The following is a 22,199-nucleotide window of genomic DNA, read 5'->3' as shown; positions in this document are numbered from 1 at the left end:
ATTGGGAATCACTGCTCTTGCTTTTTTTTTTCTCTAGACTTGTGGCACTTTTCCCACTTTTCCCACTGTGCATGTGGAATGTCCAGCTGCTCAGTTTGGTCCCTCCAGTGCCTGGATGCATAGTGCAGGGTCTGACTGCTCAGATGACTGTATTTCTCCCCTGAAAATACTGATTTCTGATCCTTGCAGCCATCTTGCTTGGTGAAGACCAATGTTTGCACAAAGTGAGACAGCCTGGGGTCATAGAATCATGGAATCATGGAACAGTTTGGGCTGGAATGGACTTAAATATCATCTAGTTCCAGCCCTGCCATGGGCAGGGACACCTTCCACTATCTCAGGTTGCTCCATGCCCCAACCTGGTCTTTGACATTTCCAGAGATGAGACAGCCACAGTTTATCTTGGCAGGGTTTGTGCTGTCCAATACATCCTGCTCTTCCCCACTAAAGAGTTTCTTACAATTCCTCAGGGTTTCTATTCCCAGAGCCCCCTGAAGGGGCTCTCCAAGCGCTGCCAGCCCCGCAGCCCTGCTCACAGACAGCTTTGCTGGTGTGTTTGCCCTGTTGCCGTCCAGCCCTCACGGAACTCTTGCAGTGCTGTTGCTAAACCAGCTTCCCACGGTGAGTGCAGAGAGCACAGCCTGGCTGTGCCTCGCTCTCAAACCTCATTCCAGCTTTGCACCACCCACACACAGCTGATGGAGGGAGTCTCACCTCTGCTCTACATCACCAGCTGCTTGTGACTCATTCACTGCTCTGCTCAACATGCTCTGGGCTGGAAGGATGGAGCTTTTCTTCCTTCACTACCCCTTTACCTGTCTACTCATTGCCTTTCTAGTCCTCTACCAGGTGAAACCTGCATTCAGATTCTTTTGCAAGATGACCTTCTATAAGTTGTGGCTCTTCACCATAAGCATTGGAGTTGCCATCCTCAGTATTCCTCGTGGACGTAACGTGGAAAACATGATGTAAGTTGTCTGTGGCTCCTTTCTGCCCTGAGCATGGATAGAGTCCACTCTGTCCAGTGCTTTGATTTGGAGGGTCCTGGGGGTGTGCTGTGGAGGGGAGGGATCAGTTTTATAATGATCTGGGGAGATGAGAGACTCTGTAATTCAGAGAAGGGGTGTGGGTTTTAATAGTGGTTTGGGGTTGATAAAAATAATAACAGATTAGGGAAAGAAAGGATGTAAAAGGTGACATAGATTTGCCAAAGCAGGTAATGCCAACAACCTGGATGGAATACATATTGCTGTTTTTACTAGAGCTCTCTCATCTGGTGTTTGGAGCTGTATTTCCCTCTTCCCCACGGCTAAGCACTCTATTGTGTTGCGAAAGCCACTCCAGGGTCTCTTCCCATTTTCTACTCTGGGCCAGTGCACACCTGAGACATCACCATGGTGCAGTGCTGGCCCCTGCATGGGCGCTGGTGTTCCCATCAGCTCAGTGACAGCCTGGTGTCCCAGGTCTGGTGATCCCCCAGCCCATCCCATAGCTGCCCATCCTATCTCTCCAGATTCCATTCAGACTCTCTAAGATGTGCTCTCACCTGGAGGCTGCATGAGCAGGAGTGATCAGTGGTGGCAATCAGGAACCTGGGCTGAGTGAGGATAAAAAGATGACTCTGCTACATGGTACCACAGTGCTTGAACCCTCCTGAAGTGCTGCAGAAGCAGGACTTACTATTCCATTTATGCTTCAGAGTGAATTCATATCTCCAAACTGAGCATCAGCCTTTTGCTTTGAGAAATTTTGTTCACCTCTTAACTTTGGTGCCTGATTTTTTAAAATATTATTTTAGCAATATCTCTTCAAATAAGACTCCCAGTGTTGCAGCCTAATGTCACCTAAAGGCAAATCCCTCTCTTTCCACAGTCAGCAAGGTTAGGCACATGTTTACTGCAGCCCTATTCCCAAACCAGCAAGGTGGGGAGGAAAGCAGAGTACAAAGGTGTGCTGTGAATCTGGGTATTATCTAACATTTGGTTGATCTGTGGAACTTCTGAAGCTGTAGTTGCTGGGTCATTTGTGGGTCATGTGGCTTGAGGGAAACCTGCAAGGTGTATTTGTTTTCGGTAATTAAATAATTAGCTGCAGAGGGACACTAATTGTTCTCCAAGTCATGGTCAAAGCCATGTCAGTGGGAAACCAGCAGAAGCAGAGTGTGAGGTGGGCTGGCTTGGATGCGAAGTTTGGTCCCAAATTTCAACATCTCTTTGGCTAATTTCCACTCCTCTTTTCCAGGTTTTTGCGCACATTGACCATGCCACTCAAATACATCTTTGGCATTCAGATAGTGGTGAAGGGCAAGGAGAACCTCAGGACAAAGAAACCTTTTGTCCTGGTGCTGAATCACCAGACCTCCCTTGACATCCTGGGTATGTGGTGATCCTGCCTCCTGCTCCAGGCAGGCAGAAGGGCAGGAGTGGCTGCTACAGAGCCCTTCACCAGCCAGCCCCAAGCCAGGGCTGGTCTCCAGGGTATCAGAGGCATTTTCAAGCTACATCAGCATCACCCTCTCCAAGGGAATGGGGACAAGGCTCTCAGCTGACCACAGCCCTCTCATAGCTGCTCTCCTTCAGTGCCAGTCCTGAGTGGATGGTCGGGAGCACCCCAAAATTCCCCAGGGATTCTATGAAGCTTCAGGCATGGCACCCCCTAGAGCAGAGGGCTGTTGCCCAGAATCTAGAGGAGTCCTGAGTGCAGGTGATGATTTGTTCTGCTCTGGCTGTCCCCTTGCAGTGATGATGGAGATATTGCCCAGGCGCTGTGTGCCCATTGCAAAGAAGGAGATCCTGTACATGGGCACGTTCGGCCTGGCGTGCTGGCTCTCAGGGGTCATCTTCATTGACCGCAAGAGGAGGGAAGAGTCCATTGGCACCCTGACAGAGGTGGCACACTCCCTGCACAAGGACAATGTGAGTGGGGAGGAGTCCAATGAGGAGCCGCTGGAAAACAGGAATCTGAATGTGGGTGGAAAGAGATCTTTGTCTCTGGGCTGGGCTCCGAGCAGAACAGAGTGAGAGCATCAGTGTGTTCTGTGCCCAGGAATGGAGGGCAGGGGTACAGAGATGAGCCCCAGGGCACCGACCCTCTGCAGTGACTTAGAATTGTACCTGGAGGTCCTTCTGCCCTAATGTCTTCTCCTTCCTGCAGTTGCGTGTCTTGATCTTCCCTGAAGGAACTCGCAACCATGGTGGCTCCATGTTGCCCTTCAAACGTGGGGCCTTCCAGCTGGCTGTGAAAGCCCAGGTGAGACCCACCTTCCTTCTGCCCCTGGAGTGTGATTTGCCTCCTGTGGTCCACCAGCAAACCAGGGTACTGGTCCCTGGCTTCCCTATGGATTGTGTACATATCCAGGAGCCTTCGGGGTTTGCAGGTGGCACAGGAGGGGTCTGTTTCAGAAACAGAGAGACAAGTGTAAAACCTTTGTTATAGCTTGGGATAAAAGTGGGGGGACCTTGACAAGAGCCCTGGACCTCCACAGCGAAGTTTCTGCTGAGCTGGCCTCTGTAGATAGAAATTTGACAATCCACTGTTGTTGGCCTAAATACAGAGATGAAAATACAAAATCCAAGGATATGAGGTGATACAGTTAAATTATCTAAATATTCAAATAATCCTCTGAGTGTCTGCTGTGACACTGATGGTGATAATTATCAACAAGGTGCAGAATTGCCCTGAAAACATTAGTTGAATTTTGGAGAAAGGACAAGGAGATGTGCATATTCATTGTAGACTGCCTCCCCTCCAGGTTCCCATTATTCCTGTAGTGTTGTCGTCCTACAACAACTTCTACAACCAGAAGGAGAAGAAATTTACACCAGGTGAGGATGACCTAGGACAAAGAATGGAGTGGTGATGTAAGCTCAGTCCTTGGAGCCATGACTGGGGTGGGCAGAGGACCACATTTAATATGGAGATGGCGCCCAGAAAACAGCAGTTTCTGTCATCTTGGGGTGAAATGGGACATTTCAGGCATCACTTTTTTCTCTCCCCATGGATTTCTCACTGCTTGTCCAATACCTGTCCAAGAGAACTTGGAGAAGCAGCAGAGTCCTGTCCCTGACCCCCACCCCGACTGCCCTTGGGTCTGCAGGTGCATGGAGAGCTAGGAAACATTTATGGTAACAAAAATTTCAACTGGCCACTGATAAAATTTTAGGGGAAAAAATAACACAGGTCGTGGACTTCAGACGGAAAATGCAGAAAAATATGGTACAAATACCAACAGAGAAAAGAAACCCATCATGTTCCTTCTCTCCCTTAGCTACCACCCATCTTAAAATGGACTTCTGCCACTTGCCACTTTCCCAGGCCATCCCTGGTGTTCCTTAAGAGGAGGATCTACATCTGAAATTCTCATTCCTCCCATTGTTGTGCCTGGGTGTAGTCATTCCCTTGCAAGCAGACACCTGGAAATGATAAATATGGAATTGCGTTTCCGGTCATCTTTCACCTGCTGGATTTATCCTCTCCCTGTTCACAGACAAAAGTCTTTTGGATCTGGAAGTGTTCCCCTACTTGAGAGTCAATAGGACCATGACCAGGGATTCTGCCAGACTGTTCCTTTTCCTTCACATCCATGCTCTGGGAAATCAGAGCATAACCTTGTGGGGAGGGACCTTGGAAAAAGCTGAACATTTTGCTTTAAGCAAGGCCAGGTCTAAAGACAGATGAGTTAGCTTTGTGACCAGTCCAGAAAATGTATTTACTCCAAGGATGGAGATTCCAAGAATTTCCTGAGGTATTTAAGAAAGACTTTCTGCAGTCACATGTATATTTGCCTCTATACAACTTCAGTCACCCTGGGAATTTATGGTTAGCTAATTCCACTATCAGCAGATCTCTGAGCCATTTTCCAAATGGCTGTTTAACAGTCAGGACCTGAACTGCTGAAGAAAGAATCCTTGTACTTTTCCACTTCCCCCATCTGGAAGTTTTGCCAGAGCTGATTCTGAAGATGGTGGTCAAGATTCCTGCACGCCGAGCAGCTCCGTGGGTCAGGCCAGCTCCCTGTGTCCGCAGTGCTCTGGCTGCACTGAAAGCCTGGCTCTGTGCCTGTGTTGGACACTGTCATTCATGGAACATGTCTGGTGCTTGCTGGCAGTCTGTTCCCAAGAGACCTGAATTTTCAGCACAGCCTTGTCATCACTCTGATCTTTTAGTAGGAGCAAGTGAAGTGAAGTACCAGCCTGACTTTGGGGTAAGGTGTGCAGGCAGGTAACACAGAATCATGGAATCACAAAAAGATTTAGGTTGGAAGGGACTTGAAGCTCATTTCATTCCACACCTTACCATCTTCCACTAGACCAGATTGCTCCAAGCCCCATCCAACATGACAAACTGTTTTCTTTTGTGAAGTTCTTCTCTACGCTTGTTTTGCCTCCTTCCCACGGTTCTGCTGACAGGACTGCTGGATCTCTTTCCAGGCACACATGTTAGGCCATGCAAGAACATTATAACACGTCACAGGCTCTCCCCAGATCCCCAGGTTCCTGTCTGTGCAGGCACTGTCTTGTCTCCACTGGCCCAAAATGGGAACTCTTGGTGCCAGAACAGGAGAGCATGATGGCAGCTCCCCAGTATGTTCCAGTTTACACCAGTCCATTGCTTAGGTGCTTCCCCAGAGAAATCTAACATACCACGGAATCCTGGCCACAATTTCCCTCATCCCAAAGTGTGTTTCTAGAAGGAGGGACCATGCTAAATTTGGTATACATAGACAGAGCACAGCCAGTTTGGATGTGTTGTATTAGACATCTCTTTGCCCATGATCTAGACAGACCCTGTGACCCTACCACTGTGAAAACCTATCCTATATGAAACCCATCCTATATTGCATTGTGTTGGAGGAGAGATTCACCTCTTTCCATATTTATGATTCGTATGCTCTCAGTGGATGGGCAAAGCCCAGGTTGGGTTTTTGCTGTCTACATTTGGGATGTGACTGGGCTCCCACACCACTGGGGTGGGAATGAGAGCATTTCCTTGGTTGGCACCAACCCTCCTGCTGTACTGCCTCTGGCTCTTCCATACCACTCATGGGGTTTTTTTTCTCCATCTCATGTTCTTCCAGGCAAGATGATCATCCAGATCCTGCCCGAGGTGGAGACGCTGGGCCTGGGCCCAGACGATGTTCCCAAGCTGACGGAGCAGGTCCGTGACTCCATGCTCTCTGCCTACCAGGGCATATCGGGAATGACCAATGGAGCTTCCCATTAGCAATCTCATCTTCCAGCTCCAGCTGTGTGTGCCACAGTGGAGGGGAGGCCATGACAACCACAGGAAGGTCTGGCAGCAGAGACAATTGTGGATTGCAACACTGACAAACCAGAGACAGGTAAAACATCCACCAAGAAGAGAAGCTTCCAACAGGAATGTTCTTTGTTCCTCCTAGAGATCACCACTCTCGCTGCCACCCAGCGAGACAGACACACAATGGACAGCTGGACATTTCTGTGTAATCATATTGCTGAGAATGCCCCACCAGCTGGACCCCAGGCAGAGCTGGGCCCTTCCTGTCATCATTGCTGCCTGCTTATAACCACCTTTCCCTGTTCAGATCCAACAAGGTGGAGGCACTGATCCCAAGCCTGTGACCATGCTGCCTGGGAAGTGGCTGTTCTGGGGTTTCAGGGTTGCCCACATTGCCCTGGAATACACTCAGGAGATGGTGCTGTTTTCTTCCTCTTCCATGGGGAGGATTTGAGAGGTACCTCTGCCACGAGAGACAGAAACCAAGGCAGCTTTGGGAGAGGGGAATTAAAGACCTTACGTGTGTCTACAGGGCTTGGTGGTTTCTTTGGCATATTTAGCTTTTCTTTTAAGCTGTGGAAGATTTTACTTTCAGGGCTGAGCACATCTTCAAAGTGCAAGAGGGACATGTCTGGGGGCTCAGAAACCAGAGGCAAATTGCAGGAGTATGCTGCCTAATATCCTTGCTATACCCAGATGGAACTGTTCAAAAAACTGTTCCCTGGAACTGTTCAAAAGATGTGTGTATCTGGTGCTTAGGGACATGGTTTAGCTGTTGACCTGGCTGTGCTGGGTTAATGGACTCGATGATCTTGGAGTGCTTTTCCAGCCTTACTGATTCTGCAATTCTGTGATGATTCTATGATAACCTCATGATTTTTAGCACAACTTTTATATCTTTCAAACACTCACTGGGAGCTGCAGCTCCTGATTTCTGAGTCCAGCCTTCTGTTTTCTCTGTCAGATGATGCCCACCAGCCACGATGTGATTTGCTTTTTTGTGCTGCTATGAACCATTGCCAAAGACTGTTTTGGTCACAGGTGTGACTTGCACAGAATCCCACACATATTCACAGAATCATTAAGGTTGGAAAAGGCCTCTAGGATCAATGGAGTCAAACCTGTGACTGATCCTCACCTTCTCAACCAGCCCAGAGCACCGAGTGCCACCTCCAGCCCTTCCCTGGGCACCTCCAGGGATGGGCACTCCAAACCTCCCTGGGCAGCCCCTGGCAGTGCTGAGCCCCCTTTCCATGGGGAGATTCCTGCTGCTGTCCCCCCTGAGCTGCCCTGGCCCAGCCTGAGGCCGTTCCCTCTGCTCCTGTCCCTGTTCCCTGGAGCACAGCCCGACCCCCCCGGCTGTGCCCTCCTGTCAGGAGCTGTGCAGAGCCACAAGGGCCCCCTGAGCCTCCTTTGCTCCAGGCTGAGCCCCTGCCCAGCTCCCTCAGCTGCTCCTGGGGCTCCAGACCCTTCCCAAGCTCCATCACCTTCTCTGGACATGCTCCAGCCTTTCAATGTCTTTCTTGCAGTGAGAGGCCCAAAACTGAACGCAGAATTTGAGGCGAGGTCTCAGCAGTGCCAGCAGATGGGGACAGGCACTGCCCTGGTCATGCTGGTCACAGTGTGTCTGGCACAGCCCAGGTGCCATTGGGCTCTTGCCCACCTGGACACACTTGGGATCTTGTTCAGCCACTGTCAACCAGCTCCCCCAGGACCTTTTCTGATAGAAGGATTTCCAACCCCTCTGTCCCCAGCCTGTCATTGATGCCAACTGTAGGTGAGTGCACAAGGATGTGTTTTATTACTGCCCAGAATACCCAAACCACACAGATTCACTGTAGGATTTTAATAAAACTTGTTTCAAAGCTTCAAGATGCACCTGCCATGCTTCAGTGACTTCAAAGGCTGAAATCTCACTGCTGATTAGGAGCAGCCTAAACAGCTCCTTCTCTTGTGCAAAACCAGGAGATTGGGAAAGTTTTGGTGAAGATTACATGAATGTGCTAATTTCTGAGCAGGTAAAAGGATAAGGAGTTTGATTTTGCAATGCAAGCATGCCAGCATGCAGGTTTGACAGCCATTCAGGATGGGAAGTAAAAAATCTTGTCATAATTACATTTTTAGAGAGTCAGAAAGCCTCTGATCAATTCTTTAGGGCAACAGAAAATAAAATATCATTGCCCTTTCATCTGAAGACTTACATTACTGAAAGTTTTTTTCAAATAAATGATATTTTTAAAAAAATCACATTACAGTAAATAAAACAGAATGCATAGTCTTGAGCTTCCCTCTGGGAAACCATGTGCTGATGTTCAGTCAGCAGCAGCCACTGGAGCCTGATGTCCAGGCAGGAGTTTCCCAGGAGCAGCTCAGTGCCACCATTAGGGGTTTCCAACGCTGGTCTGATGAGTAGGATTAGAAACTACAAGAAAAATAAAGCAAGAAAATAAAAAGCAAGAAAAATAAAGCAAGAAAAAGCTGCTGAGAGGCACAAAGTCTTTCCTGGATACACTGGTTCTTTCCACCTTTTTCTCATCCCTGTATCCTTGCACCTCTGAGACATTGTGGTCCTTCCAGCCTTAGAATGTGTGGTTTGGGGAAAATTTCTTGACATTTCAAAAGGTTAAACTTCTAACAACTGCTTTTAGCCCTGGAATTTAACTCTCTCTGGGTTACACAAACACTTTGACTTCCCCCAAGCCTGATGAGAAAAGGGCCACTGGAAGCAGCTCAGCACATTTTAGTGACCATAAAAATATGATAAAAAAAGAAATGAAAAAACCTCTGTTGTATAGAGAGAAGGTAAGCTGGACTCAGGTCCTAAAGAATGAGGTGAAGCCACCATAATTTAGCCTTTAAGTGCAAATATCTGTCTTAAACAACAGTGTTTCCCTCAAATAGTTACTCAAAGTCAATACAGGAACTGCATGGAGATGCTTTGTTGTCTGTGCCTTGCAGAAGGACAGTGTAGGTGATCCCTAGGTATTGTGATCATCTATAAATGGGTTGTCAGAAGGAAAAATAATCCAATCTAGTCCAGTCCATTCTTCAAGCCTCTGTTCTCCCACATCATTTCAGCTGGGAGACCCATAGTCAAGAGTGTTTTAGTAGGACCCTGAGTGTCCACATCTCTGACCAAGACATTGTTTTACTGTGGCACACCTTTGATCAGGTTTGTTCAGCTGTTGGTGTGTGAGGCCATACAGCTCAAAACTACTCCAGATATACCTTAAACTGCTTTAAAGGTTTGGGGAAGATGAGGAGAGAGCAGGAGCTTGGAGCAGCACAGTAAGACTTTGGAACAGGTTGCCTAATTCTAGTTGCTTTTTCATCAACACCTTTCCTGTCAGAAAAGACTATGAAATAAGGTCTTTAGAAGACACATTCCCAAGGTCCAGAACAGTCTGGATTTTGAGGGATTTGCCATCTGCTTGAAAGGAAGAGGCAGGAAATAAGGTATGATGAAAGTGATGGATTGCCTGGAAACACAGTTAACAGCACCTCTGCCTCCAGTGCTGTCTGAGTGTAGCTAAATGGACAGTCATCGTCTTTTGGGGGTAGAATCACTGTGGAAACCTTAATTCTTTCAATTTTTTAGGTGTGGAAAAGACCTAATAGTGCATTTATTATTTTTGACAGATCTTAGACCACTGGTACCTTTTGTGGCACTCTCAGGCTCCTCTTTCCAGGATGAGAGGTCGAGCACATCAATCTCTTGGCAATCAGTGAAGTCCTCAGGATAAGTGTTGATCTTGAACACATCCCTGGGTATCTTTTTGATATGAGTATTGTCACAGATCACCCTTGACACTGAGATTTTTCTCAATGCTTGCAACTGTTGTGGAGTGAAAACTCCTGGGTTTTCCCACCAGAATCTGCAATGAAATTTTCAGAAGCAGTTTATAATCTCTGGTTACTTGCTGAGAACCTGATCAAGGTGAGTCTGAATGGTCCTTAATCCACCTTCCCTAGGAACACCCCTTTAGAAAGAGGTGTCTCCAGTGTGGCCAGATCTGGGTTCTGCCAGTACAGAGAGCCTGCCTCTTCCACACAGCATCAGCAGACTGCTGGGATGCAGGGATTTATGCCCTGAGAGCAAAAGACACCTCAGGCAGAGGCCACAGCAGATCCCCCATGATCTGGAGCTGGTACTTCCCAGCCACATGAATCAAGAGAAACAGGCTGACAAAAACATCCTTTGGCAACTGGGCTGAAATTAAAGGATGAGCCTGGCTGGGAGCACTCCCTGGAGTGCTGTGAATGGGTTGGATTAGTGTGTCACAGGAAAAGTCAGCATTTACCCCCTAAAAAATGCCACAGGAATGTATCTCTCACCTGTCCCCATCTCGCAGGTTCCTGAACTGGGTGCCAATAATGCAGGACAGGAGGGGCCCAACTCTGCCCTGGGGAACCACGGGCTCTGCAACTGCCCCAATCCACAGGTCAATATTGTACGGTGTCCCATACACATTCATGAACTTCTTGGCCAGTTTGGGATTGCCCAGTACCTCAGATAGTTCTTCTACAGTTTGGGGTTGGGAGAGCCCACAGAAGCCCCTCCAGGCATTGTAACCTACAAAAGCAGGAGCAGTAGATGACCAGGACTCACCACCACATCTCCAAAGCACCTTTCCTGGCCCATGAGAACTGCCTGCTTCTTCTTTTTGTATTAAAGGATCTGGAAGGCACTATTGTCTGGGCAGTCCCAACAAATGTCATATTTTCAAATATTTTCTCATATGTACACTAAATAAACAGTTTGGGTCATCTTTGTGACTACACCTTATCCTGTTGGTTAAATCTTTCTACTGCTGTGGGTGAATGCATCAGTCCTTGCAGCTTTGGGAGGCAAAATTTCTAAGATCAAATTCTTAGAAAAGAAGAAATTTGGTTGTGTTTAATCCAAAAGCACCTGTTCTTCTCTAGCACATGGGGCAGTCCCACATGTGGGTGCAAGTCGCTTCTGCTCAGGACTCTGGCTTGTCTGGGACACAAGACAAGGTTGTGGGCAATGAACAAATCACAGGGCAGGTGTCCAAGCCCATGTGAAAGCCTAATTTGGTCACTTGTGTCTCTACTTTCAGTCTCTCACCCACTTTCTTACATTATCCCCAATATCATCTTTGATTTCTAAGCCTTTTGTCCTTGTCGTATGTCTTACAAAAAGATTTTTATCATACATAAACCTCTTATTCCCTGAGCTTGACTGTCTGTCCATCCTTCAGCCTCAAATCAATGGGTTCTTCCCATTAGTATAGAAAAAGCTTAATTCATTCATGGAATAAGCAGAAGAAGGAAAAACAGTCTCATTCACAGGAGGTGTGGACTTGTGTCTCCTTACCTGGAAGGCCATGGTCTCTTCCCCGTTGCATGTTCATGGCTCCTAGATCCAGACCCATCACCTCTGTCTGTTCAAAGAGGTGGTTCTGGAGCTCCTCAATGAGCAGCTGGTTCTGTTCCATCAGTTTTGCATGGTCCACAACCATGCCTCGGATCAGGGGGTCGATGCCTCCTGCAGCCATTTCAAAGCAAGGAAAGATTTTTTGTGCCAAGGTGCAGCTTTGATGATCCCTTTCATGCAGCTGAAACAGTCTACTATGGGCTGGGTGGGGTTTTCATCTTCATATTTTCATTTCACCATGTGTATATGGAATCAGAGAATCATGGAATGACAGAATCATAGAATCACAGAGTGGTTTGGGTTGGAAAGGACCTTAAAGCCCCTCTCATTCCACCTGTGCCATGGGCAGGGACACCTCCCACAGTCCCAGCTTGGTTGCTCCAAGCCCTGTCCATCCTGGCCCCAGACACTTCCAGCGCTGGGGCAGCCACAGCTGCTCTGGGCACCCTCACAGGGCTACCTGTATGGACCTGTACATGTCTGCAGGTGCCAGTAAATAAAGCCCCACATAGTAACTAAATTCCTTATCCCTCCCCATCCCTTAGCTTTTCCTTCCACACTCCTAAATCCACTTGCCATGCACCAGTCCCTTTCTAAGTCTGCTCCTCAGCCTGCCAGGCTCCATTATGTCCTGGTGCTTCGGGGTCTCTCCAAGGTTTTAGGTTTTGCAATGAATTTTGCTTGTAATTCACTATTAGTTGACAGACATTTATTAGAACATTAAATGTAGTGATAGCATAATGTCTGACAGTCCACATCTTTTTCATAACAATTAAGGAGACAGTATGAGCAAAACCAGGAAAATTGGCTGCACTACTGTAATTATATTTCTCATGACTAGTGTCGTGGTTTGACCGGAAATGGGACATCTGGGATATGTTGTTTTTGCTGTGGTCACCAATGGGTGTTCGGATTTTAAGATGAGCACCGGGTTTGACCAGTGGGGCATTGGATCCGCCTCTTGAGACCACAAACCCAAGGAGTTAAAAGCAGGGCTCTTTTCCTTCAGAGCTCTCTTTGGATTTCCGGCAGGAAGGAGTTGGGTCTCTCCCCCGGCCCAGTTGCTGGCTGGGCGGGGGGAGGAGAAAAGCCATGCGGCCCGGCCCGGGAGAGGTAGGCCTGGCCCCCCGCCAAGGGTGGAAGGAAGAAGTAAAGAAATGCCGGGAAGCAATGGGCAGCCTGTCCCCCCCCCCCGCCTTGGAAACAGACAGAGAGAGAGTGCAGCCTGCGTTTGTGGCCGTTACCTTGAAATTTAGTAAATATGTGCTGGCAGCAGGCAGCCCGGCTGAGGAGATGGGGGGGGGGGGTGCAGCCAGGAGTCCAGCCGCTTGGAGGAGTTTTTAACCCTTCTGGGACAATGAAAACTTCACAGAACATCAACCCTTCCTAGATGAGTGATGAAGGTCTGGACCAGGGAGAGACAGAGTGAGAGATTGGGAAAATGGGGAAGATGGAGTGTCATTTTATGCTGGACACTTTTGTGTAGCCATGGACAGAGCCATGTTTCCGTGTGATACAGAGACTGAGTCCAGGGGGAGAAATGTCCCAGTGCCAAAGAAGATTCAGTGTGGGGACCCCTCGGCCCCAGGGGGTATATAAAATATGGGGGGGACAGATGTCCCAAAGGTGGAAGACTGTGCTTTTCTGGAACTGGACAAAGCATCCTTAAAAAGACAACCCTGGAAGCAGCCCTGATTCTTGTTCGGTGGTAAGAGCACCGGAACAAGGACGGAAAAGGCCACCACGACACATGGAAGGACTCCCTCTCCTCTTGAGGAACTGAAAGTTGAGCATTCTAAAGGGTGGTGCTGGACCCAGAATTGGTGATTTTGGAAGACGTATTGTATTGGGAATTAAGGGGGGAGGAGGAGGAGAGTGTTTTTGTGAGGTTTTCATTTTCCTTGTCTCTTTCTTTTTTTTCTTTTGTGTGTAGTTTAGTTTTTTGTAGTTTAGTTAATAAAGTTTTTTTTTTTCTTTTTCCTTAAGCAGGAGCCTGCTTTGCTTATTTCCGGGTACCACCTCACAGCAGATGCCAGGGAGAAGGAATTTTTCATGGGGGCACTGGCATTGTGCCAGTGTCAAACCATGACAACTAGTTAACCCCTTTTGGAAGAGATCTCAGTCTTCTTCAGAAAGACTTATCTGGAGATCTCAGCTGTGTAATAGCAGGACCCCACAACTCCAGTTAGAGGGAGGAAGAGAGATGGGCACCTCTAGGAAGAAATGATGCTGCTTTAGTTCAGTTAAACTGGATGCATCACCCTCTGTCCATGTCTCCTGGTTATAGGGGGATATAAGAGCTTTGATTGGCATCCACTTTGGTGGATGGACATTTGGCACAGGGAGTCTCCTGCCTCCCGGAGCACGGGAGCAGCTGCACCGTCCGAGTGGATTTTGAACACTCTACTGTCATGTCTTGCTGAGCTGGGAGGGAGGGGTCCAAGGAATGACTGAACATGCTGCTCAGGGCTCTGGGCTGGGTGACAAGGCAGGGGTCACAGATTTGATGGTCTTGTAAATCTTTTCCAACCTAAATGATTCTGGGATTCCATAGTTCTGTGTGCCTGACCAGCTGATCTCCACCCCAGGACCAGACCAGGACCACTGCTCCATGTTCTTACCTTCCATTACAATTCTCCATGGAGCACAGAAGGTCAAATGCAGAGGGACGTGGGAGGAGGAGCACAAAGGCTGAAAGCTCTCATTCAAACGGGACACAAAAGGCTGCACCGACGTGTGGCCAAATCGGAAAGCCAGGGAGAAAACATTTGAGGCCCTCGGATCCACCTTTTCATTGTAACCCCTGTACAAAGGGATCCACCTGCTGGTCTCCTCAGCCAGCAGGAGTGGGAGGTAATCTCTGTATGTTATGATCTGAAAAACCACAAGAGCACAGCAAGTTACCAGCAGCTGCAGCAGAAATGGGATCAGAAGTCAAGTGCAGAGAATGAACATGGACTCTCTGCAGCAAAATTCATTAAAATCTTCAGAAAAAAGAGCTGTAGTGATGGAATAAGTTTGGCATAATGGATAGAAATTATTTTAAAATGTGAAATTATTTTATTTAATAATTAATTTATGCATTAATATAATAAATAATTGATAGATTAGTAGCATGGCTCATAAAAAAGCTCTGATTATCCATGCTGTCTCAGATGGACTATCCTCATTCACAATTTCCAACTTCCAAAAATAACTCCACTGATTTGGCAAAACATCTTCCTCCTTTAGCCTGACAGAAAAAACATTTCTAAGTTTGTGGATGATAAACAGTTAAGAATAGGATGATAAACAGTTAAGAGTAATCAGTACCTGGTTTATGGCAATCACAATCTTTCGACTCTCCTGGTAAAGCTTTTCCCCATCCCAGTGAGGATTTAATTTCCTCAGCTCCCTAGCCAGGCGATTGTGCTCTCGGACAAAGAGAGTGTGCATTGCAGAGAGTCCCAGGTTTTCTGTCACCCGTTTGTCACCTACAATGAAAATATTTTATGAATTTTGTACATTTCTTTCAATTTCAGAAGCAAGTTTTGGTGTTAGGACAGTCAAGTAACAAGTGATGATGTTTCTGGCCATAATGCTGTGTCTGCCCCATCCCTGGAAGTGCACAAGACCAGGCTGGATGGGGCTTGGAGCAACCTGGGACAGTGAAAGGTGTCCCTGCCCATGCCAGGAGGTGGAACAGGATGGTCTTTAAGTTCTCTTCCATGCCAAACCCTTCTGTGATTTTATGAGAACTGGAGGGCACTCACTGAAGACCCTCTGTGAGATGATGGAAGAAGCACTGAGCATCTCCTCACTCAGCAAGGAGCCCTTCTCACAGGCAGAGAATGAGGAAATGAGAACACTCTGTACACTTATGATTGATTTTGCAAGCTTCACATTTATAATGTTTTTTTAAATGTTATTCCTGTGATGGATCACTTCAAATTTGAATAAGTTCTGTGTTTGTCTTTAGTATTTTTTTAATTTCATACTAGTCTAGACTTTTCTTCTGATGTAGAGTGGGTTAGTTAATTAATTAATTAACTAGATTTCTTAAGAGTGTTTAACTGTTAGTCTTGATTGGGTTGAAAACTGAATCATAGAATCACAGAATGGAAGGGACTTTAAAGCCCATCCCATTTCAACCTTCCACTACCCCAGGTTGCTCCAAGCCCCATTCAGCCTCACCCTGGACACTTCCAGGGATGGGGCAGCCACAGCTGCTCTGGGCAACCTTTGCCAAGGCTTCACCACTCTCACAGGGAAGAATTTCTTCTGTATATCTAATTTAATCTATTCTCTTTCAATGTGAAGCCATACCCCTTTGTCCTCCCACTACAGTTACTAATGCAGTCTCTCTCCAGGCTCCCTGTAGTCCCTCCAGATCCAGGACGGTGCTGTGAGGTCTCCACACAACCCACTCTTCTCCAGACTGAACAGCCCCAGCTTTCTCAGTCAGCACTGACAATCTGACAATTGGCATTCTAGTGAATGGTGAATTCTAGGTAGATGAAAAAAAGCTTCAGAGAAGTTTTAAACACTGGTGGCTATTCTATTGAAAATTTCTCATGTTTTTGAAAAGACTTCATAAAGCAAGAACAAATTGCTATAATTTTTAGGGAAGTTAAAATAATGTTTATGTTTATTAATCGATTGTTGCTTGATTATTTTTCTTTTTTAACTGGGGGGAAGATTCCCTTACGTAGTCATGTCTTGAAGTGCCTCATTCAAATATCACAGGATCACAGAATATCCTCTGTTGGAAGGGACCTGCAAGGATCCCATACAGAGATACTTGTCCCTTTTTGACTTCATTGTTATAGGTAAAAGTTAAGCTAAGTTAAAATAGGATATAGTTCAATTATATTGTATTAATTATGTTATATTATTTGTATTATGTTAAAGGGGGGGGCTTATTAGAATGTGCTAGAAGGGTCCAGGGTTTGGTGAAATAGGGGTCTGATGGGGCAAGGCAAGGTCGAAGAGAGATTGGATGAAACATCTGACCAATCATTTGACGCCCTGCAGAAACGATTGGTCCAGAATGAATAGCGGTAAAGACCAATGAGAAGCCTGCAAATGGACCAATCGTCATGCAGATCCAAAATGCACCAATGCCGGATTCGAAGGGGACTATAAATGTGGGGCGTTCAGTTGGGTCAGGGTTCTTCTTTTTGGATACTTTTTGTTTGGGAGAGCCCAGTGCACTTGGGGTCAGCGCACTGTTTCGTTTTTGGCTTGCTGTGTGGGTGCCTGGACTTATCCTGGGCACTTCATTCCTTGTAGCTATTTTAATAAACAAGAACCTCTTTCTCTGGAGAAACTTTGGCCTTGTTCATATTCATAACATCATGACCCACTGAAACCCCCCAGCTGCACCTTACCTGCCTTAAAGCAGGGGATGTTGGCACTCCTGTTGGTGAGCACACAAACGCTGTGCGTCGTGTTCTCGAAGGGCAGCAGCTCCAGCCCCGCGTCCCAGAAGAGCTGGTTCACGGCCATGAGGCCCAGCTGGCTGCTGAGGTTCCTCAGGCTCCTGGCCAGGGCGTCGTCGCTGCCGTAGACGGTGCTGGCGTCGATGAAGGACGTGGCGGCATTGAGCTGCTCCCGCTGGAACGCGCCGGGGCTGCACGCGGAGGCCGACTGCACGAACGGCATGCAGGTGTTGGGGCTCAGCGCCCGCGGGTCATCAGGGGGGAACTAAAGCAAACAAGCCAAGTGATGCCTCAGAAAGCCCTGTGGTTTCATTTTTGCTGCTGTAAGAGATGGTGGGATGGGTGAGAGTCGGGGTACCTTAATGGGGAAGCAGGGGGGCTTGAAGGCACAGCTGGTGTGGCACTGGAGCTCCAGGCTGGCTCCTTCCCCACTGGCAGGGGCCAAGTCTATGTCGTGGTTGACCCACTGGCCCCATTGCATGAAGACCAGCGAGAGCTGCCGGTCTGCAGTGACGTTCTCGTTGGCCGTGTGAGCAATTTCATTGGAGACTTTTCGAACCTGCAGGAAACCAAAATGAAAATGTGACTGTCTCTGCCACGGTGGAGGGGTTGCCTCTCACTCGAACTCCCACTGAGACATCTTGGAATCACAGAATCATGAAGGTCAGAAAGGACCTCTGAGATCATCAACCTTTGACCGATTATTCTCACTCCCTCTAAACCATATGGAGAATTACCACGTCTACCCGTTTTTGAACGCCTTCAGGGATTGACTCCTCCACTGCCCTGGAAATCCTGCTCCAATGCTTAACCACTATGTCATTGGACACATTTTTCCTAATATCCTAAACCTTCTCTAGTACAATTTAAAGCTATTTCCTCTTGTCCCGTCACTTGTTCCCTTGGAGAAGAGGCCAACCCACAACTGGTTCTTTCAGGTAGTGGTAGATTATGCACAAGATTATTTTAGATAAATTACTAAGAGTTATGCCATTACACAGCTCCATGTCATTCCTCAGCTCCATCCAATCAGGTGTAAAAGTAGACTACACTGTCCTTCAACCAAACCTGGCTTCATGGAAAGTCGATTCCAGCTGAAACTTGTTTGTGAACATCAGAAAGTCAAGGACATGGCCCAGGAACTCCCAAGCCTTGTATTTTATACAAACCTGGTGTCCTTGAGCACTGGCTGCAGCAATCCTTGGGATGTACACTTTGGAGACTGCTTAGGAAAGCATCCATAACCTTTTTCTCATGTCTGTCTCCAACAAAAAATATTAACCTGAGCAATAACTCAGTTGTGGAAAAGCTGCCTAAGATCAAGCAATTTACACTTTAGATATTGCCACTGCTTCCTTTCTGATGGGTGCACTGAGGGCAGTGTCCTTCCTCATGGCTGGATTAGGATAACAACTCTCACCAGCGGCAGCGGGAATCCATTGTAGCGCTTTCCTTCACTTGCTCCTCTGGGAACAGACACTCCATCTTCGTACACGGCTGGGAGCCAGCGCGCGAAGGCGCGGTTGGAGGACCCCAGGTGGGAGTGATTTCTGCAGCATCACCAGAAAAACAACTTCTGTTATTTTTTCAAACATCAGCAGCCTTGCACAGACCAACATTTCACAGCCCTTTATTCCATGTCTGAACACGCTGGTAACAGGGATGAGACTGGCAAAACACCAAGATGCAAATTATACCAAGGTTATGACTGTGGAGAAAAATCAACTTTTTAAAAAAGGTGCCTTGTGTCACTCTATTTATTGTGTCTGTCAGTTAAACCTGCATTAATTTTATCTGGCATTTAAATCTCTCTACCACCTCTGTCTTCACTGCCCTCTCAAAATCAGACTCACACTAGGGCCATCAGCATGGTGAGGGTGGCCATGTCTTGTCCAGCTGGGGGATGGAAGCTTGCAAAGATGAAGATTCTCCAGTTCTGTGGGGATCTGTGCCAAGGCTGCCCCTTGGGGAAGTTTTTGCACAGACCCTTTCAGCCTGCAGCTGTGGCCATTGTGTTGTTGCCTTGCACTGCTCTGAAAAGTTTGAATTACTAAAGTCAGAATTTTGTGTTCAGAAGAAAAAGAATTCTGATTGAGCCAATGATCTGTGGCCCTGTGGGCACAAAACTCAGGCAATGTCTATATGATGTGGCACTCAGGGTTCTGGTCTGGTTGATAAGGTGGGAATGAGTCAAAGGTTGGACTTGATGGTCCTGGACGCCTTTTCCAACTTAAATGATTCTATGATTCTGCACTGGAAAAGGAGAGGAGTAGCCAGTGCTCACAGCAATGTGCTGTGAAATAAAAGCATGTTCTAGGAAAATGACTGTGCCAGAGCTGAAGCAATTCCATCAAATATTAAGAACTCAGAACCACCAGGGTCTTGTTCTGATTGTTTTATTACTGTCCTTGAAAGCAAATTGTTTTCATGGTGTGCACCTCAAGCTGAGCAAGATCCTTGGGAAAATATTAACACCCCAGGGATTCCTCAAGCCTCCCTCCATCTCTCTGACAGCCCAACAAGGTCAAGGACAAGCCTACCCTGGGCCTCAAATCAGCATGGACACAAAACCCCACAATGGGTCAGCTGGAACAGACCACACTGGAGTCTCCTGGTCCCATGTCCCTGCTCAGGCAGGGTGAGCTCAGACCACAAGGCACAGGGCTGTGTCCAGATAGTTCTGGAATGTCCCCAGTGGAAGAGACTCCATACCCTACCAGCAGGCAGACAATGCTGTCCCTGTAGGGCTGGAGGCCCCGGAGTCCAGGGGAGCAGACTGGAACACCCCAGTGAGTGTGAGCTCCCCGCACACCACTGCAGAGCTGTGCTGTGTCATCACATCTGGCACATCTGTTTCATGCCAGGTGCACATTGGATGCAAGTCCAACTCAGATTTGGGGTCTGGCACTGACACAGCAGGACAAGGAGCTTTGACTGTTATTGTCAGAGAAGAAATTTGGTCATTTTCTGGTTAAAAAAGAAATTAATTAAAAATCACAACAGGAAATAAATGTTTGATCCCAGCTTTGAACCTGGAGGGAAACTATGTGCAAAAAAACCCTGGAGAACTAATTTTCTCAGATAAAGGATGTTCAATACACAAAGTTGGAAGGACCAAGAATTAAAGTCTTATTTAATTTCCACCCTTACTCATCACAGAGATACATCAACAGCTGAATATTATAATCTAAATCAGCTGGGGAAATTAGTATCGTCCCTACGGAAGAGTGGAGGGATGATTTCCTCTAGCCTCCAGCAAAATGAGAGGCTGAGTCATAGCCTCAAAATTTTCTCAACTTCTTACCTGCCCCCCACCCCAAGATCCTTTCCTTCATCTAAAGCAGCATCTAAAGGGCAGTGGGTGCAAATCTTTTTTTAAAGAAGATTTTAAAGAAGTTTTAAAGATATTTTAAAGAGTTACATATTTTTCCTGACAGGCACAGGTAGAAATGAATCCTCTTTTATAGGCTCATTAAACTGAGCACTTCACTCTTCTTGCCTTTTCGAAAGGCACTTTCACAAATCACCTACCCTGGGTCAGAATAAAGACACTCACTTTGTCCACACAGAAATCTTACCTGTTGTTGCACTCCCCAGTGATGGTCCGGTAAAAGTCCCTCTCTGGGCATTTAATGGAACGAGTCTGATAGTCACAGCCAGTGCCCTTGGAAATCATCTCCTTCTGTCTCCTGCTCAGCAGGTCTGCAAGACAAACCCTGTAGAGTGACATCTGATCCTACTTTTCTTTTGTTGTTTCAGCTTCTCAGTGTTCTAGGTCAGCATTTGAGCCCATGGAATTGGAGCTGTGGATATAAAACATCTGGATTGGAATTATTAATTTGGTGCCTAAATCCTTTTGTGGATCACCCTTCCCCTCTGGACTAGGGAAACTGGGTGGGCATAAAGCAATTTTTCAGGCAAGTGTGGACAGCATCATCACCAGGAAGGTTTTACCCCAGCTGGGAACAAAACAATGAGTTTGCAGAGTGGTATGACCTAGGTGTGCAGAGCAGAAGTGGAAGATGAAGGGTTTTCAGTGATTACAGTCTCCAGTGGGCTTTGTCCCTGAGAAACCTTCAAATCTATTCTCCTGTTGCGGAAGGGTTTCATCCCTGGTTATTTGGGCCATGGCAGAGCTGCTCCCTGCTACCTGCTGTGGCACATTTCCTGCTCTTTGCAAGACATTTTGGTCTAAATCACATTACCTGTGACATTGAAACCCTGTTCCCCAGAGAGATGCAGGTTCCTTTTGAGGAGTTTCAAAGTAGTTTCCAAATAATCAGCGGCACGGACTGCAGATCTGGTTCTTCCTATGGGGTCCTTTAGGTGCTTCAGGAAATCCATCGGATTAACAATCTTCTCCTCCAGTTTTCTCTTTAAGCTGAACATAGAAGAGTTCTATGAAAGAGTTCTTCTCTGAAATCAGAGCTGCTCTGTCATGCTGGACTGGGTGTAATTGCCTGTGACACCACTGCAGGGTCACACGCAGGCCCTGCCCAGTAGGACCGGCTGTCTGCACGTTAGCATGTCAGCTCAGATGGCTTTGGCAAAGAAAGCACTGTAATCCCCTACTTCAAGTTTGCAGTCATACTTCCTTGTCACAATAAACTTTGTTCTATCATGTGGAAATCCAGATCAATGAACTGTGTCTGGATAAAATTGTACATGTATTATGTTGCAAGGTGTATTCTGTGAACAGAGGGACAACCTTGCTCCTGTTCCATCTCTTTCTGGTCTCAAGGTTCTGTCTTGCTACTTTTGTAGGCTGAGTAGAGAGAGATGCCTTCCTAAATCATTCCACTGCCAGATCAGCCTTTTGGGACAATCACAGAGAATACATGGGGTTTGACTTCCACTGACATCTGTCTGGGGCAGGGTGTCCATCTGCACAACTCCAGTCCTTCTGAAGATGGGCAGAACTCCTGCTGCCAGGAGAGGACTCACACGTGTCCAGCATGTCTGAATCATTATGGACCAGTGAGAGATGCTTATGGCACTGTAGGTGAGGAAACAATGCTTGGAGGTCATGGTTGGTGGTTCTGGGACCAGAATCCAGCCAAACTGGGCAAAAGGACTGGACGGATCCTTTTGCCATGACAAAGAGAGCTCTGGTGCTAAGGCTT

At 47.2% G+C, this 22,199-nt stretch overlaps 2 protein-coding genes across 2 annotated transcripts; one reads left to right on the top strand and one right to left on the bottom strand.

Moving 5' to 3' along the window:
- Positions 1–783: 783 nt before the first annotated feature.
- Positions 784–6,779, top strand: LOC131091567 (1-acyl-sn-glycerol-3-phosphate acyltransferase alpha-like). Its single transcript, XM_058037711.1, has 6 exons — positions 784–968; positions 2,242–2,375; positions 2,740–2,915; positions 3,154–3,249; positions 3,752–3,824; positions 6,077–6,779. Exons 1-6 carry the CDS (start codon positions 784–786, stop codon positions 6,220–6,222), a joined length of 810 nt encoding a protein of 269 aa, XP_057893694.1. The 3' UTR covers positions 6,223–6,779.
- A 1,857-nt stretch (positions 6,780–8,636) lies between these two features.
- On the bottom strand, positions 8,637–20,806 carry LOC131091522 (myeloperoxidase-like). The gene is made up of 10 exons (XM_058037639.1): positions 20,655–20,806; positions 18,497–18,626; positions 17,435–17,635; positions 17,026–17,341; positions 14,969–15,129; positions 14,278–14,530; positions 11,597–11,767; positions 10,591–10,828; positions 9,913–10,130; positions 8,637–8,677 (listed from the first exon to the last, which is right to left on the bottom strand). The coding sequence occupies exons 1-10, from the start codon at positions 20,804–20,806 to the stop codon at positions 8,637–8,639; spliced, it is 1,881 nt and encodes a 626-aa protein (XP_057893622.1).
- Positions 20,807–22,199: the final 1,393 nt, after the last annotated feature.

Source organism: Melospiza georgiana, chromosome 19 (genome assembly GCF_028018845.1).
Source record: "Melospiza georgiana isolate bMelGeo1 chromosome 19, bMelGeo1.pri, whole genome shotgun sequence".
In the NCBI taxonomy this organism is placed as follows: Eukaryota; Metazoa; Chordata; class Aves; order Passeriformes; family Passerellidae; genus Melospiza; species Melospiza georgiana.
This window is presented reverse-complemented; position numbering and strand designations above follow the sequence as displayed.